Source organism: Poeciliopsis prolifica, unplaced genomic scaffold, assembly GCF_027474105.1.
Source record: "Poeciliopsis prolifica strain line A6 unplaced genomic scaffold, Auburn_PproV2 SCAFFOLD008, whole genome shotgun sequence".
Taxonomy (NCBI): Eukaryota; Metazoa; Chordata; class Actinopteri; order Cyprinodontiformes; family Poeciliidae; genus Poeciliopsis; species Poeciliopsis prolifica.
Window position 1 is genome coordinate 6,985,465 of NW_026562383.1, and position 17,344 is coordinate 7,002,808.

Here is a 17,344-nt window from a genome sequence, read left to right on the forward strand (position 1 = left end):
CTAAAACGCTATTCAAACCCCCTGATAGCACATTTAATTCCTAAATGTGACATCACAACTACCAGAAAGTTGCGATGTTTTGAAGGAATCTGATGGGCTGACCTAAGTCTTTGCTTTGCGCTACACTGCCCCCTATAGGTCAGGCATGTTCAAAAAAACGCACAGTGGCATATTTCAGTTGGTTCATGTGGATGAAATCGTTTATGAAACCGAACCCATGTGTATGATTTCTATCATATATTTTCTAAATGATGGGGCGGACATATTTCTTTTTATAAAGAACTGGCTACGAGTATACAAGGCCCAAATCTTACTCAACTGTGAGAATGAAAAGTCACAGTCCATATCTAAATGCAATAAAATCTTTTACAAAACTTGAAATTTGATGTTCTTTTATCGTCTTCATTTAATATGACTGAACTTCAGCTATTTTGGGAGGAATTAGCAAAAATATGAGTTTGAAATTGTCCAAATCTGGCAGAGATACAAAGAGTTTAAGATGTTACTGGAGTTCCACAGATTTTTTATGTTGGGAGACTGAATGCAAATGAGTGCAAAAACATTTGAGATTTTATTTGTAAGGAAACAGTAAAATAAAAGAAACAAACTGAAAACCATGAATCAAGTTATGACTTTTCTTTCATTTCACAGTTTTGGATCACTCTGAGCTCTCACAACTTTGCCTGCTCTTCTCTGGACTGCAGATCCAGAGAAGAGACTGTTTATCCTTTGTTTCATCATTTCCACTACTTTGTTGAATGTCTCCTCTTTCCACCACTGCTCTTTTTTTTTTTATGGAAGCCCTCTTTATCAGACACTTCCCTGGAGCCTCCAGGCTCAAGGCCATCTTGAAAATCCTTTAGTAGAGCACTTGTGTCTGCCAGCAGCTCTCCATGAAATATCTCCTTTTCTTTTAGGTTCCTTCTGTCTGAAGGAGCTCCCTCGTCTAAAATATCGTGTCTGGTTGTCTGAAGAGCATCCCTCAGCCTTTCACTCTCATATTTCTCCGCCAGCTCTATAAAAAGAAGCTGTCTCAATTAGCTGCGTTTGTTTGGAAGAACCTTCCCTTTTCTATGAGGCTCTTAACATTTTCTGAAAGTAATACGCTTACTGAATCCCTTTGAGGATGACACACAAAATCTGTTGAGTTCAAAAGGATAAAACTCCATGGTGTTTTCAGAAAGAGGAGGATCAAAGTCAGTCTTAATTTATTTCTGCCATATTGTCTGATAACTCAAAGTAATCTACATAGCTAGGAAACTTGATTTTGTTTGGCAAATCTCATTGTGTTGAAAGATCCAGTGATAACCTGCTCACACTATACTGTCTCGGCATAGTCACAGTTTTAACATATATGTAAAGAAAATATATATATTTTTGTAAAAGTTACGCACTGTAGCTTTAAAGCGAATGCATTTACGGACGCATTCACCATCCATATACACCATACATATATGCTTGTGTCATATTTCTACCTCAGAAATCAGATACTTATTCTAAGTCTCAAGTTTTATCAACTTACATAAGTCAAGTGTCAATGAGAAACATCCTATATTTACATTTAATTTAAAGGTATTGCTAGTAGGGCTGCACAATATATTTGGAGTGAGTCATTTCAGGCTAATATATGTTAAGAGTTGTGAAGTTGTATTTTTCTTTATAAAGCGATATTTAGCCAGTTGGACATATAGTGAAGGAAGTACATATTAGAAGGACAGGAAATAAAAAGACAAGCATACATCACACCTGATATCGTCATTGACATATTTACCAATATTATCACCATCAGGATTTTCTAATATTGTAAAACCCTCAACGCCTTGCCAAGAAGGCTTTAGTCATCTTTTCCAGCAGTGCCAATAAATCCCTTAATTTCTGCATAAATAATGAATATCAGTCCCACATGTTTTAACCAACCAATCATGGTTTCCTCATCCTGTTGTGGTTGTGCCATTGGACCAGGTGGGGTTCCTCCATCCTGGTGTGGCTGCTTCTGTTATGGTTTACCTGGCCTCGGACGGTTCCTGGTCTGGGGAGTCATGGAGGAGGACAGTCACCATTCTCCTATCTGATGCAAACGGCAAAAATCACTCATTAGGTACAGATCTTTATTACTATTTATTTTGCATGCTGCATGTTACAGTTGAGCTGTTGTGTAAGTCTCCAAGGAGAAACCTTAATTATATTGTATTCCTGGGATTAAAATCAAACCGAAGCATATTAATCTGCAACCTCTCCGTGTACTCAGGCACGCACGTCCCCTCATGCTACCGAAACCCACTGGTGGTGAATGTGACTCACGATCTCTCTCAGCCCTTCTTCCTCACATCCACTGTTATCCTCCTCTTCTCGTCGCCCTCTGTGGCAGTGAGAGCGGTGGCTCTGAGGACCTCCTGCCACTTCAGCACCTTCGCCCTGACCGGGTGCGCATCAGAGGGTGGGCTCTCCCACTACTACCTACTTAACACACAAACACACCCACAAAGAGTTGTTTCGTACAACTCTTTGGAAAGAAAAAAAGTATCCAAACTGTTCTAAAATATTTCAAATTTACGAATCCAATAAATATAGATAATTTAGCTTTCTTATACGTGAAAGAAACTAAGAGTGAGATATATGTATATGAATCCTGGCGACAAAAAAATCCAAAAATGTAATACAATGCATGTATATCACCCTGTAGATATACGTATATCCTTTTTATAGATCTGTTGTCCAGAACCATGGACTGATCTAATTTAAAGAGACAGAAACAGGGCTAGAATGTTTCATGTTTTTTTCTGTTTCTCATTTCTCCACTTCTCTCTGTGTCCTCCCTTCTCCTCTGCAACAGTTGTCTGCGGCAGCCTTGTCAGATTGACAGCTGCAGTCCTCCACAGATGAAGCATGCTTTCATCAGGTAAAACGCTGAACCTTTAGCGAGCTAAAACAACACACACAACGACTACCTGCATACTGGTGTTTGTCTTTGTAGGTGTACAGGTGGAGGGGAAGCCTCCAGTTGCTCGGTGAAGTGTTATCGTGGTTACAGCATCACTGTCCTCAATGGCAGAGGTACTCCACCACATCAGGTAAAATCCTGTAAATGTCTTCTGACTTCCAACTTACATCATCCATTTTGATCCCAGCGACGATTAGCTAAACACTTTATTTGCATCTACATGCTGAACTGACCTAAGCCTGACGTAAATGATGAAGGTTTTTAATGATTTGTTTGCAACATTTAATTTCTTTTCAACAATTTATGGTGGATCATTTGTTGCAAAGCAATTCTGTCACTGGAAATATGTTCTGTACCACTTTGTACACCATTTTTTTACTCGACATTAAAGCTGGAATTCTCAAGGAAACAATTTCTTAGAAGAAAAATGTTATTTCTTGCTACTTCACATTGATTTCTCCAAACATGTTTCTTGTTACTTAATCTCAAACTCAATCTTTGTCTGCTCTGAGCAGAAAACTTGTCAACAGAAATCACTCATGGTAGATGGTGTGTATTTTGGAAGAGGGGTTTCTTTAATCATCAGTCAATGTTGATGTTTAACTCACTTCACTGTGGATGGTCACACTGGTGTTCAAACATCTTCTAGTCCTCATCCTTTGAGGTTCCCAGAGTCTTCTGGAACGTCTTACCCGATTTTATTTTTTTCTGAGTTGACAGCTTGAGTCAGATGAATGAAACTTTAATACAGATTTGTGTTCCAAACAGCAATGATACCAAACACATATCAGACCTGGTACAGATAAAGCAGACTACTACTATACATCAACAATATAGACTTAAAAGTAGTCTGTGCCAGGAAACCAACACACTTTTGAAATGTTTCTGCAACTTCGTAAGAAACATTTATCAAAATATTGATGGGAGTTTATTTATGTAATTGAGCCTGAATGTATAATCCCTTGTGTGCCTAATTCATCTTTTTTTTTAAATTCATTGAAGCTATTTATTATATAATTATTCTAACCTTGAAAAAGGAAATGGGTTTTTAAAAGCCCAAGATAAACATTCATTTGAATGATGAGTGAATAAACTTCTGGCTGTGTTGCTTTTTCTGTACTTGGTTACTCGTTTTTTTTCTGTTTCTGAAGAGCAATTTTCTTCTTTCTTCATCGTTTTCTTTCTCCACTTCCAGAGAACCATAGAGCTGGAGTGTTTTCAGGGTTCATGGGATCGTGTTGTCAGCTGTGAGCCTGTGGACTGTGGCCTTCCTGATCAGTCTCATGTTTATCATGCTATATTCAGCTGTCCTTGGGGAACCACATTTGCCAAACAATGTTCCTTCACCTGTGGACCCCCAGCCATATTACAAGGTGACAGCAGAGTTTATTGCATGAATTCATAAATAGATCTGAAGTAGTTATTTTTATGATATTTCAAGACATTTATTGTGATGTAGTGTAGTTAAAATTATATCTTGTATTACTAAAACTCAGGATAACCCATTATAGAAATATGTGCACGAAAGAGTTGATGTCGCAGTTCATCATCATGCAAACATGCCATATTTTTAGGTTGAAGACAACTGTTTGTTTGTCTACTTTGTACTGCACCTTCCAAAAAGCTTGGTCATACTAAATATGCAAAGCCAAACCTGTCTGATGAAGGGAAAAAGGTGTCATTTACAAACACTTTTAATTTATGGCAGGAAAGCCACTGGAACATGTTGCTCTTCAGAGCCATTTCTTACGTCAGAAGAACTTTATATTGCAATCCATAAATATGTAGAAATACTTAAAATTTTGGCTTTTGGTTCAAGTAAACACATTTAAAGGTCATCATGCATCATTTAGCAGGAATGTTTTCCAGAGCAGCTTCTTATCAACAAAACAACTGTGTGACTTTTACGTAGTTTGTGAAGTATATGTTGCCATGCTAAAGATCGAGTACATTTTATAGAGCCCATAAAACATTTTCAACTTTAGATGTGTTGAAACACTCATGATTAATAAGGGGGAGGAAACAGTCCTGAGCAATTATAATTTTACACAAAGTTAACACTTGACTTTCTCTGAATTGCTAAATCCAGACACTTTGTTGGGTCAGAGGTTAATGATTGATTTTATTTTCTGAACTTTATTGAGTTGTTGATGTATAGCTCATGGTACGTATAGGGATTAATGTGCTACGAAGTGCCAATATTTTCAGCACACCTTGGATGGGTATGATGTTTTTTTTAAGCAACAACATTATGCATTTTTATCAAATAATGTAATGAAGGTCTTTTATTTTCTTTAATCTTAGTTAAAATAGCTGCTCTGATAGTCGAAAAACATCCCAGAAAACGTGCAACGACAGACTCGTAACGGTTGAGAAAATTTCTTGTACGTTTACTGTATTTAGATTTATTTTTCAAGAATTAAGGTAGTTTTGCGTGTAATGCTCTAAACTTATGTTTGCTTTACCAGTGAAGTTTAGACTGTGACAGAGAGCCTCTAGCAGGAAATTATTTTTTGTCTACTTTACAAACAGATACAGTCATGAAATAAGTAGGAAAATGAATATAATGTGACTACACATATAAAAACCACAAAAAACTTTACCAACCTGTGAAATAGCAAAGGTTTAGAGGGAAATGTGGAAATAATAATTTGATCACTTCCTCTTCTTCTGAGATCTTCGTCCTTTGGACATCCCGTGTTGTTGAAATTATCCTCTTCCTGTTCCTCCTTCTCTCCATCTCTTCTTCTCCCACCCCCAGGTGACAGTGATAGGTTGGTGTGTTTGGAAGATGGGCTGTGGTCTTTCCCAGAGGCCTACTGCAAGATTGAGTGTCCGGAAGCGCCTAACATTCCCAGTGCCAGACTTCTCACAAAGGACTGTCTGGCTTCAGGACACGATGTCGGGTCCTTCTGCCGATACCGATGCAGCCCGGGCTTCTACGTGGTTGGGAGTCTCAAAAAGAAGAAACCAAAGTAGGTATCTTGAGATGGAAGTCGGTTCAGGGTTTGGGAAGATTGTCCTCTCACTTACGTTTTTTTTTTTTTCTTTACACTTCAGAATTTGTCTGAGCTATATTTATCAGTTTCTAAAGCTGTGCATTTTGTTTTATAATTTTGGTGATATTAAATAAATTTAAGGCTTAATAACACTAGCATTATTTTGCCATATTCATTGGACACTGCATATTATGGTTGTTATTTTTGATTTATTGCTTCTAGGTGCAAACAGACAAAGTTGTTCAAGGTATAGTACCTTTTTGAAAGTATGGTACAATTTAGTGTTCTGTACTTGTCTAATAACAAACATCCAACCAGATGTGCTTGCATGAAATTGCCATAAAGCTATACATTTTATGGCTTTTTTTCCATCACAGGTCTATTTAACAATGTCAAAAAACATTTCTTTATGTATCATTTAATTGGTTGGTGCTTTTATGAGTTACATCTTGCGTAAACAATTTAACAACCCATGATGCTTTATTAGTCCAACATGTAAAGCTGAACACGAGCAGCCATTAAACAGCCATAAATGGCATTTTACATTTTTACTTTAGAAGGTAAACCATTAATAATGGATATTATAACACATATTTTTGCTTTGACACAGTGCAGACAGGAGATCTATTTTGCTGCTAAATGGGAACAGCCATGTTTTTGTTATTAAATCACCAAAACGTTAAACCAACAGTCTTGACTTTGTTAAAATAAACCTCAAGGAATCTCAGCTTTTATGGATGCACTTAATGGGGCGTTTCATATTCTATTTTGAATATGTGATGCAGCGTGGTGTTCGTTCAGTCAACTTTTTCTCAGAATTTCACACACAACTTCAATTTATACTGAAAATTTTGAGCCTTGCAAAAATATTCAACCCTTTCAGCCTTGAATTCTTGTGGAATTTATCGGAATTTCATGTGACAGACCAATACAGCATGGGGCTTAGTGGGTATCACTGTTGCCTTGCAGCCTGTGTTCAAATCCTGGCCGGGGATCTTTCACCCCATTCATGTGTGGATTTCTCTGAGTTGTTTGGCTTCCTCTCAAAGTCCAAAACCAGGACTGTTTCTTTAACTGGTCTTTATAAATTGGCCTTATGTAAGAGTGTGTTTGTGCATATTTGGCAGTCATGTGTTGCCCTGTGATGAACTGGCAACCTGTTCAGGGCAGTTCTGGGTGACAATGGTTCATGAGGTTCATTCTTTAGCTGGTGGCTTGCCAGTTCGAGCCCCCACTTTGTCTGACCCTGGCAAACAGTCAAAGCAGTAATTAAGCCAAAACTGTACTAAAATTATACACATTTTGCATTTAAGGTAAAAAAGCCTTCCTTGTTTGTTAGAAACGTCTCTTGGCTCACCTAGTTCAAATTCTGTGAAGAAAATCTTCCATTAAGCACCTTTTGCTATCCAATTATTCATCAGTTAATCGAAAAACATTATCTACACTGTATTGATACGTTGAGCAGAAAGACCCGAGTGTCAGTAAAGGAATGGTGCTATTTCATTTTAGGCAATAATGTTGTCTATTTTCTTAACTTAAAAAAGAATTGAATTATCTATTTGCATTTTAATGTATTTTTCATATTGTATAAAAAAGATGTAAATGTAAATCTGAAGTACGTGGCAACTTTTTATTTGATTGATTATCAAAATAACCGCTAGAATTATTGACTACCAAATTTATTGTTAGTTACAGCCCTACTCTGGACTTGATAAAGTGTTAATCACCTGCTACCCAATTACCGCTGAAGTTAGGAAGTAGCCATTTGATGAGAAAGATGGGTGGGTGGACCTTATTCACTAATTGGAAGAGTGATTATAATTTAGCACTGTTAATTTGAAGGTAATTAGTTGTGCTGGATTATAGTTAAAAATTGTGTCGTCAAAGCTGAAGAGGCGCATGTGAGCAAGTCGACCTACAAAACTGACACAGTGACAGCAGTTCGGTTACATGGAATAGCCCAAAATTTCAGCAGACTAATATCTTAAAAATATACAGGGTTTATTTGACTCTAGTGATAAAGTTTAAAAGTGAATTCTGGCAAATACAAGGGATATGCTTGTAAACTTCTGACTTGGATAAAGGAAAAAAAAACAAAAGCAAATGACTGATTCATTGGTCTGGCATTTAACTCCTAGCTTGAGTAATTCCAACTGTCTAAGTGGGAGTTAAGTTTGTTGGTTGATAACATACAGGGCTGGTTCTCTCTCAATCTTGTATAGACTCATTTTTAGATTTTGAGAGTATGTTTCTTAGATTTTTGTCTACCCTTTCTGTCTTCTATACTTGTTATAACATTAATTAACCTTTGGAGCCCAAATAAAACTCACCTAAAACAGGACAATTTTAGTTTGACTTTGAATCGGACAGCAACAAAAATATATACATGCCTTTTTAAAAAGAGGATATAAATATTTAATTTCAAGAACATTTACTGTTGTTCTCTGTAGAAAGTACTTCAAATTAGAGTGCCTGGAGGACGGACAGTGGGAGGAAAATGCTTGTGAGCCAATATCCTGCCCAGCTCTTCCGGACGTCTTCCAGGGCATGTATACCTGCACCAACGGCTTGCGCTACAACACCCGCTGCACCCTGCAGTGCCCGGATGCCACAGAAAATGTAAACGCCTTGTCTAGTCAGATGAAAAGCAAGTGCTGCTCTTTGTAGAACATTAATTGTGTATTTTTGTGTCTTTGATTGTTCTAGAGTGAAATTCGCTGCACTAAGGATGGCAAGTGGACGGCAGAGTTTACTATGTGCTCCATGCTCCAGGGTTCATGCTCTGCTCCCCCCAATCTCCACTACGTTGAGTACAGCTGTGATCAGGGGATGAATATTGGTGAGTCAAAGCAGATTTGAAAGCTGCATGTGTTAATTATTAAATTAAATGTACCTAAACAAATTTATTCCCTTCAAACAAATGTTTTCTTAAAAATCACTGTTTCAGGATCATATTCTTGTTTTTAGAACAGCATTTTGTCAATACTCAAGTACGTTTGTTCTGACACTTGAAGTACTTCCAGTTTCCTGAACAATCCCTGTTTCAGATTTTAAGTAATTATCCAGTTCATGCTATAAAAACTTGGTCCAGATTCCTTTATAAATATCAGGAGAAAGAAAAAAAATCCAAGAAACATCTGGAAAGATAACTGTTTTGATAGACTGGGAGACAAAATTTTTTGAAAGAATCATAAGTCAAACCTGACAAAATCTGATATTTAAAATCAGGGTGGATTTAGAGTCTCATGGGCATCAAGAAGTCACTCCTCATAGAGGGCCAACAATAATAGTCAAGAGTTGAAGTTTGCTCTTTCAAGTGACAACAGAGTATGAGATACCTCCTCCAGGTGGCAGGTCTTGTTGAGTTGAGTGAGATACTTAATTTTCTCTGAAGCACAGATTTATTGATATTTTTATTTCATTTATTTTTTACTCTATCAATTCTGATCATTTGTCATACTTGGAGAATTTCACATTTATTTTGGCAGCATGATATGTTTTTGTACCCGAAGAGAACATGATCTGAAAAAACTGCTTTCCAGGTGATATGTGCTACCCTACATGTGTTGTTGCTCTGGACATGGTTCTGCATGACCCAGTGGTTCTGTCCAATGGTACTACACCTGGCACCTTGAAGCACTGGATGCAGCCTAGCACAGTACAGGTCAGTCAGTTTTACTATTGAATCAAATTTTGCTAGCCTGGTAAAAAAACGGCCTCTTGTTCTGCACTTTTCTTCATACAGAGGATTTGTTGCTTTGCTATTGAGTAATTACTGCTTGGTGGAGGTGTGGCACCAAGTGAAACTTTGATGCTATGAAGCTTACTGAAAATCGCCTCCGCTGTAAACAATCCTCCATTGTGAAGAGCGAAGTGCTTAGCTGAACAAATGGCTGGTAATGGCAATTCAATATGTTGGAAGCGTGACAAACAGGCTGGCTGGCTGAATAATATCATAATATATGTAAAATATATGAATATATATAAAATAAATGCTAATAATATTACTGAAACAATCAGTACTAGCTAGGAATTGTTGCTCTTGATTGTCTTTTTTTGATATATGTTAAACTTTTAAGCCTAAAAACACAAACTGTGCTGTTCTTACTTGGTTAATCTCACACTCAGTAGCTCAAGCTAGAATTGGTTCATCTCCATATTGTGATATTTCTGACTGAGGCTGTGCAGAATTTACATCCAGTGCATTTGGAAATAAATTTATCCCAATGTTTACTTCATCCTATTTATCTTCAGGTTAATGACTTTGTTTTAAAGCAGAGGAGGAGAGGGAACAAAATGCTGTAAAAATCAGTAAACAAATCTGACCTCATTTATGTCCAAGTATATTTTTCGCTGTTTGCTAATGAAGGTGGAGGTGGTGAAACAGCAGAGCTAGTAGCTTTTTACTGGTTTAAACAACAATTGTGGTTTTGCTACCATTTGGAAACTTGTGATAATTATTACTAAACTGTGGTTGTTTTGCCTGCTTGCTGCCAGGCAACTTATCCTGGATGCAATGAAAGTTGATCCACTGACAAAGAGGTCTGACTTTCAAAACACTCATCAGAATGAATAATTCATGCAAACATCTGGTGCTCTGAACAACAGCAGCAGCGAGAAACCTGTGCTCAACCCTAACTTAAGTTTACTGACAATTACCAACTTTGTTCACAACATAGACAATGGAGGTGAGAGACAACAAACAGAACAAAATTATAAACCTTTTGTAAAAGACAGAAAATGCATTTGATATGAACAACCACTGTGCACCTACGTTTAAGATAATTATTTTAATGTTGCAAGACAAATCCATAAAGATCTCTAACTAGTTTTCTCCCAGAATTAATTATTTAGCCCTGACTTGTTTATCTGTCCTTGTAGCTGACCATACAGAGCTCTAGATCCAGCTGGAGGTTTACCCTCCTTCCACAACCCTCACTACTCCCAGGGCTCAAAAATTGGACGGGAACAAATGGATACATGCAAATATGTTTCATATCAGATATTAGATTTAATCCTAAAGAGTTTTCTTGAAAATACTTTAATTCCCCGGTGTGCCGGCTAATCACATCATAAAATCCATCCTGTGTGTGTAAATGCTTGTTTGATTTAGTTCAAGTGTTTTTGTATTACTGGAAATCATAGGGAGATAGCGCGGGTAAACGTTTCAGTTAACGTCAGGTCTTTTAGGAACTGCACACATCTCCAAAACATACAGTGTATACAAGTGTGCGAGAGAATGGAATGTCAGGTCCTGAGACTGAGTTGCTGTGCTTGTTCTGCTCGAAAGGAGGATCATGTTACCCAATATCATATCTGAAAAATCACTTTTGCGTTGATGTTGCATAGAATGCTTCGCTTTTGCCTCACTTTTGGGTGGTCAGTCAGCCAGCCAGCCTGTTTGTCCTTCTGTGCCAAGGTTAAATACTTGCACTGAGGTCTGATTACTTACGCCATATCTTTGGCGCTGCTTAGCGATTTCAAGGCATTGTGTTATCTTGAAAACTTCAGAACCTGGTCTTTATTGCGATGTCAGGCTGCACAGGAAAGTCTCTGGGGAGGATCCAGTTTCCTTATCCATATTTACTAGTCAATCAGTTGTCTACTAACCACCTTGTAATTTACTGGGGTCAAATAAAAAACTCAAGGCCTCTGCCTTACAAAAGTTCACGGCACAAATGTGGGGATTTATTCAGTTGAATACTAATACTAATAATAAAAACATTGATCTTAATCAAGATTGTACCCAAGCTTTGTTAATTTCAAACACTTTGTGCTGCCATCAAGACATTTATCTGAATACATAACTGTATAAGTTTGAATAAATAATTCTAAAAATGTTTCTATGTTATTAAAATGATCACAAGTTGCATCGCTAAGCAAGCGATGCTTTATGTAAAATACTGAATATATAGAAAATGGATACTGGGAGTGGAGGTTCACATTCCAACAGAAAATGACCCTACGCCTTTTGCCAGAGGCATTGTTTAGATCAAACCACATTCATGTGCTTAAAACAGTCCAGTCAAAGTCAGGAATTGTATCCAATTCATAATTTTGCAGCAAACTTCAAAATTGAATCAGAGGCGATAAACATATGCACTCTGCACTTTTCAGATTTCTAAAAAAAGGTTTGTTCTATATCTTATTCATACTCTACTTTGTGTCAGTTAATCACACAAAAATACTTATGAAATATGTTGCATTTTGTGGTAGGAACATGACAAAATATCAAAAGCGTAAAGGAGTTTGCTGTTTTTGCGAGGCACCATAACTGCCAATAGCGATTCCAATACAGATATTATAGTACTTCTTGTGCTGTAACAAATCCTTGTTTTTAGCTGTATGTCATTCCCCATTAATGTCTCTGGTTGTAACTGTGAGCATCAACATGACAGAAAATCATGTGAACATGTGTTGGTGATTAAATGTTATGTTGTTCTCCATAGCGAAACCTTTTAACAAATACATTTATACGCATGTGGATTTTTCTTTTAGAGCATAATCTGCACCGGGATGATGAAGTGGTATCCTGACCCCGAAAACATCCACTGTATCCAGTCATGTGAGGTAAGAGCAACAACAGAGGGGGTTTTGGACGAACAAAATCCCTCTTTTTCCCTTTTAAACTATTCATTTGCCCACAAAGGCCAACAATGACAGAAAACAATGTTCCATCCAAATTTCAGTCTCACCGAGGTTTTAAGCTCACACCAGTATCTGTTTTAGAATAGACTGATATTGTTTTGCCAAACACAATGATTCACTGGAGTGGAGTGTGCCTGAATTAGCATTTTTATCTTCTCCTTGTCACAGATGGGATATTTATAGAGGCCCGAAAAGTGGAAAACGAAAACGCAATAAAAAGAGACTAGTTTTCAATTTTTCTTGCATCTTTCCACAGTAATGTGGAATTTATCATTTAATAAGTTAGGCTGTTTACGTTTTCCTGCTCTGTTCATACTGTTGTGTAGAGTGTTTTCTCCTTTGTATGAACAAGCCACTTTTAGGTATAACCTCATTAGATGTTGTGGCTCAGCCAGGTTCTTCCAGTAATACCAAACATGAGGCAAAACACGCTCCATTCTTGTTGTCATCACGACTTAGAATACCGGAGCCAGTGTGCAACTTGGTTCATATTTCACAAAGAGAAATCTCATGCTGAAACCGATACCCTCGTACTGCACTTCACAAAAATCCTTTTAAAATATATCCAAAGAGCCTTTTCTTCCAGAGAGTCTAGCCTTTCCAAATGTTGCCTTTGCCTGCCAAGCCTAATGAGTTATCTGATAAAGGAAAATGAATCGATTACTGGATTAGGTTAGCTTTAAATTAATCACTCATCATGACGCAATGTTTTTAAATCTCTCTGTTTTGGTTTAGGTAGTGTCAGCGTTGTGCATGCTGGAGCTCCTCTGTAGGGAAAAGGATAACGTCCTGTTGTGTGACTCTGGTTTCTAAGAAATGTTTGGATATTTCTAGGAAAATTATTTTTTAAAAGCCTGGGAAATGGGTGACAGAACTTGAGTACTTGGAAATCCGATTTTTTTTTTTTATTCGCCAGTCTGTCCCTTCGTCCGTCCAGCCAATTTTAACATGTTCATTCGTCCTTCTACCCGTCCGTCTATCCATCTCTGTTTCAGTTCACCCAGCCTGTCCATCCATCCAGTTTACGTCCCCTCTGCCAAACAATCCATTTATTCATCAGTCCATCTGTCTTTTAATCTGTTAATCTGCCCTGCTGTCCTTTCGTCTATCAGTCCTCACTATTATTTTGGGATTTTCTCCTAAAACTTGCACAGTAAAGTTGAAACTGGGTTTGATAATGAATTAACTATTTTCCGAAGTTGCTAAGCGAGGAAAGCACCTCCATCCTCTCTAGTGCTGAACCAGGATCTCACCAGGCTGCTCCCTTCCTGGAATGAAGCACCGATCTATGTATTAAATACAGATCAGTTATTCATGCTATTATTTTATTTGTACTCTATTGTTAAAATAAACTCATCTCTTTTGTTCTTGAGTTGGAAAATATTTTTAGAGGTACTTTATTTAATTTAAAAGTTTTTTTTTTTTGGTTAGAAGTGAAATTAATTTAATGACTCATTATTTTTCTCTTCTCAATATTTTCATGAGCAGGATAGAAATCAGTCATACATAATGACGTATGTCACTGTTGGAAGATCATTCTGTAGAAACAGCAGGTGTATAAATAGTACACTGATTTAAGCGCTGAAATTCATTTGACCCTGAAATCTGTATCCAAGACAGAATGGTATTAAAGGACAAAAATATTTTAGTTTTGAATGTTCTGTGGCCCAAAAGCTTCATGTGAAACCATTGGCTTGTTTTTGACAAAATTTGTAACATTTGCTTATTGCATCTTTTAACAGCGACATTTTACCAGGAAGTGTAAATCATGTGAAATCATAAACCCAGGTAGTTTTGATTTAACATTCATCGTCTGGGCTCAGGGAAGGCTGAAGCTACGAATGGAACACATAAACTGTTGATGTCTCATGGTATTAAAATATTCGTCATACCTGCCAGCTCTACATTTTCCCTCCAACCTTCCCATGAATGTTGCTAGGCAAAACAATTGCTTAAAACCCGCTCCTCCATTACAGCTCAGTAAATTATACCGGACCACATGTGTTGCATGTGATGTGTGCCAGATCTCATCCAGATGCCATTGCTCCCTCTCCTTCTCATGCTGTGTGTCTGGATCCACGTTGATAGTGTGAGTCAGCTCAGACTTCTTATCGGTCTTTGTGCGGCAGCCAGAATTTGAAAACGCTTGACCTCTTAGAAACGGGTGTATCAGAGAGAAAAACAACAACAACAACAAAAAAACACTTCTTTTGATCCAAGAAGTGTCTTTGAAAATGTGTCTCGACAATTGGAGCAAAACAGTGCAACACAAGAGAGTAGCGGTGAGCCAATTAAATGCATCAGCTTCAGCATCATTTGACAAGAGGCATTTTGGCAGAGGAGGTGGACGAATGGTTGGTTGCCGCTTGGTTGATAGTCGCTGTGCTGACACCTTCATCACAAAAGTGACAGACATCTGAATTCAGTTACAGCTAAGGAAATATTAAAGCAATGAGTGAAGCAGAATTACTCGCCTCTGAGACCATCCAAATCATCTGGCAAAGCTTGTATTTAAGTTTGTTTTTATTCTACTAATTTACTCATATTCAAAAAAATTGCTATAAAGGATAAAAAAATGCTTACCTCAAAGATGAAAGCAGTCAGAATAATATAATAAAAAATAGTGCTGTGTTCTGACATGTTCAGAGCATTTATTACAACAGAAGAAGCCCAGTACTTTGCTGGCTACTTCTGGCCACATTTGTTTTGACTACTATGATTATGTAAAGACCTCACCAAAAACTGCCAATGTCTGTGTCCTGTTCCTCCTTGCAAAAAGAGATCTAACTGCAGTGAAAACCGTAAGTATAGCACCAAAATGCTGTTTTTTTTTCAAAGTTGTGTTTCTTGAACAGACTGTTTACAGATGGCACAGCATGTTTTAATACAAAGGTAAGAACTGCCAAAGGAGTAGTAGAGGGCAGTTACATACCTTTTTAAATTGTAACCACATATTTGCGTCATCTGTTTAGCCAGATTTTTGTTCCAATATGTGGCACATTTTGGCAGCGTGATCTAGACTTTGTTTTTTTCCCACCCGGAGCCTAATATCCCAAAACCGTCTATGTTAGCCGGTAGTGTGCATTTCAACTGTGGGCAACAACGCTGGGTTGTTTATATAAATCCCATCTGCTGATGCTGAAAAGGGCTCTCCTACTGTAGGAGAGTTGTCTTATTGCTGCTTCAGCAATAAAACAAAGTCCAACCTAGAAGTCCAATTATTTACAATACAACTTTCTAAATTGGTCTTGCATGCGGCTTCTGTGATCTGGATAGGAAGGTGACTAATCACAGCAACAGCAGAGTCCAGGATCACAAACTATGAAATCAGAATAAAACATTATTCTGTGATTATTTTGGTTCGATTAGTTGAGTTATGGTTAGAAAACAAAATAAAATCAGTCCAAGCTTTGAAAGATATGCAACTAGCATTGATTTTTATTGAACTCCGCTGTTTCTGATCACCGCGTGTCATAGTGATTTCTTTTTTTCCCATTGCAAAATGTATAAACTGTTACTCTGTCGGAGTGATTGCACTTTTTAACATCTCTAGAGTAACTCCAAAAGAATTTGACTGATACAAACTTCCGTGTTTCTTTCCAGAGCGCAAAAGTAATCGGAAATTACGTCACTTTTTTCCAACCTAATATCGATTAATGATCCATGGAGATAATGGTTGATTTTATTTCCAAGCTCCAACTTAAAGAATTTAAAACCCTAAATTAGTTCCTTTTTAAGGATTTGTTCCACACCAGAGATGTCCAAAAAAAAGTTGGCTGCCTAAAATCTATTAAAGTTAAATTAACAAAAAGTGTATGGAAGTTGAAGGTGATGACTGAAACAGGACACGGAGGAAAATTAAGCCGTTCTGAAATGCTTATAGAGGAAAAACACAAAAAAATTCCAATCCAATATCGCAGCCTGAATAAAAAGGGAAAAAAGCTCCCTACCAGAGCCTTTTCTGGGGTAAATTCCTACCTGAGTAATCTGATTATACCTTGGTAGATGCAGCGGAAAAGAAGGGAGGCAAAGAGTGAGTCAAGAAAGTTATCCTGGCTCCCGGAAAAGATTCCTCCAATCAAACCATGTCTATAGATCATAAAGATTTCTAATCAAAGCCGCAGATGACGAGTAAATTAGGTTTATAAGCCCTGATTTATTGTGTTAACTAAGGTTAATCTGGAATGTTCCTGTGCACAGAAAGGAGTTAGTGTGCATTTTATAATAACATTTGTAATAAAAAACGATGCAGGTGTGGGATTACAACCAACAAAGAAAATAGGTTTAAGGGTGACCATCATAATAGAGACAACCAACCCTGCACACACTGAATAACCTAAGTGTTTCATTCAAAAATATAAATCCCACTCAGCATTTTTCTTAAGTAGTTTCATGGAAAAGTTAAACAACATCATTTAATTAGATGTTGTTTAGTTCTGCAGTTGTGCAAACACTCAACAAGCTCCTCCAGTCTCACCATAATTGCATTCATCAAGCTGAGCTGCATTGTTCAACAGCGTCAACTCCCCCATTCAAAATTACCGATGTGCTGCAAAGGCGAGCAAAGCTTAATCTTTCACTTAAATGATACTTTGTCTCTAAATGATATTGCTACATATCTCTATTCATTATGTGTTTCACATATTTTAATCTTTTTAGCTTTCTGTTTTTTTTGTTAATAAAATATCTAAGTTTAATAATGCGTGAGGTAATTTGTTTAATATTTGATACAATTGACACAAAATATTATAATATG

The 17,344-nt window shown here is 37.2% G+C and overlaps 1 protein-coding gene across 1 annotated transcript in view; it reads left to right on the top strand.

The window, feature by feature from the left end:
• The window catches only part of pappa2 (pappalysin 2), a 65,578-nt gene that overhangs the window by 38,102 nt on the left and 10,132 nt on the right, over positions 1-17,344 (top strand). Inside the window, exons 16-25 of the mRNA XM_055033384.1 lie at positions 1,963-2,098; positions 2,249-2,423; positions 2,834-2,899; positions 2,975-3,071; positions 4,137-4,314; positions 5,703-5,916; positions 8,391-8,559; positions 8,647-8,779; positions 9,483-9,604; positions 12,439-12,510. Of these exons, the coding sequence (XP_054889359.1) occupies positions 1,963-2,098; positions 2,249-2,423; positions 2,834-2,899; positions 2,975-3,071; positions 4,137-4,314; positions 5,703-5,916; positions 8,391-8,559; positions 8,647-8,779; positions 9,483-9,604; positions 12,439-12,510 (1,362 nt within the window). The remainder of the gene's footprint in view (positions 1-1,962; positions 2,099-2,248; positions 2,424-2,833; positions 2,900-2,974; positions 3,072-4,136; positions 4,315-5,702; positions 5,917-8,390; positions 8,560-8,646; positions 8,780-9,482; positions 9,605-12,438; positions 12,511-17,344) is intronic.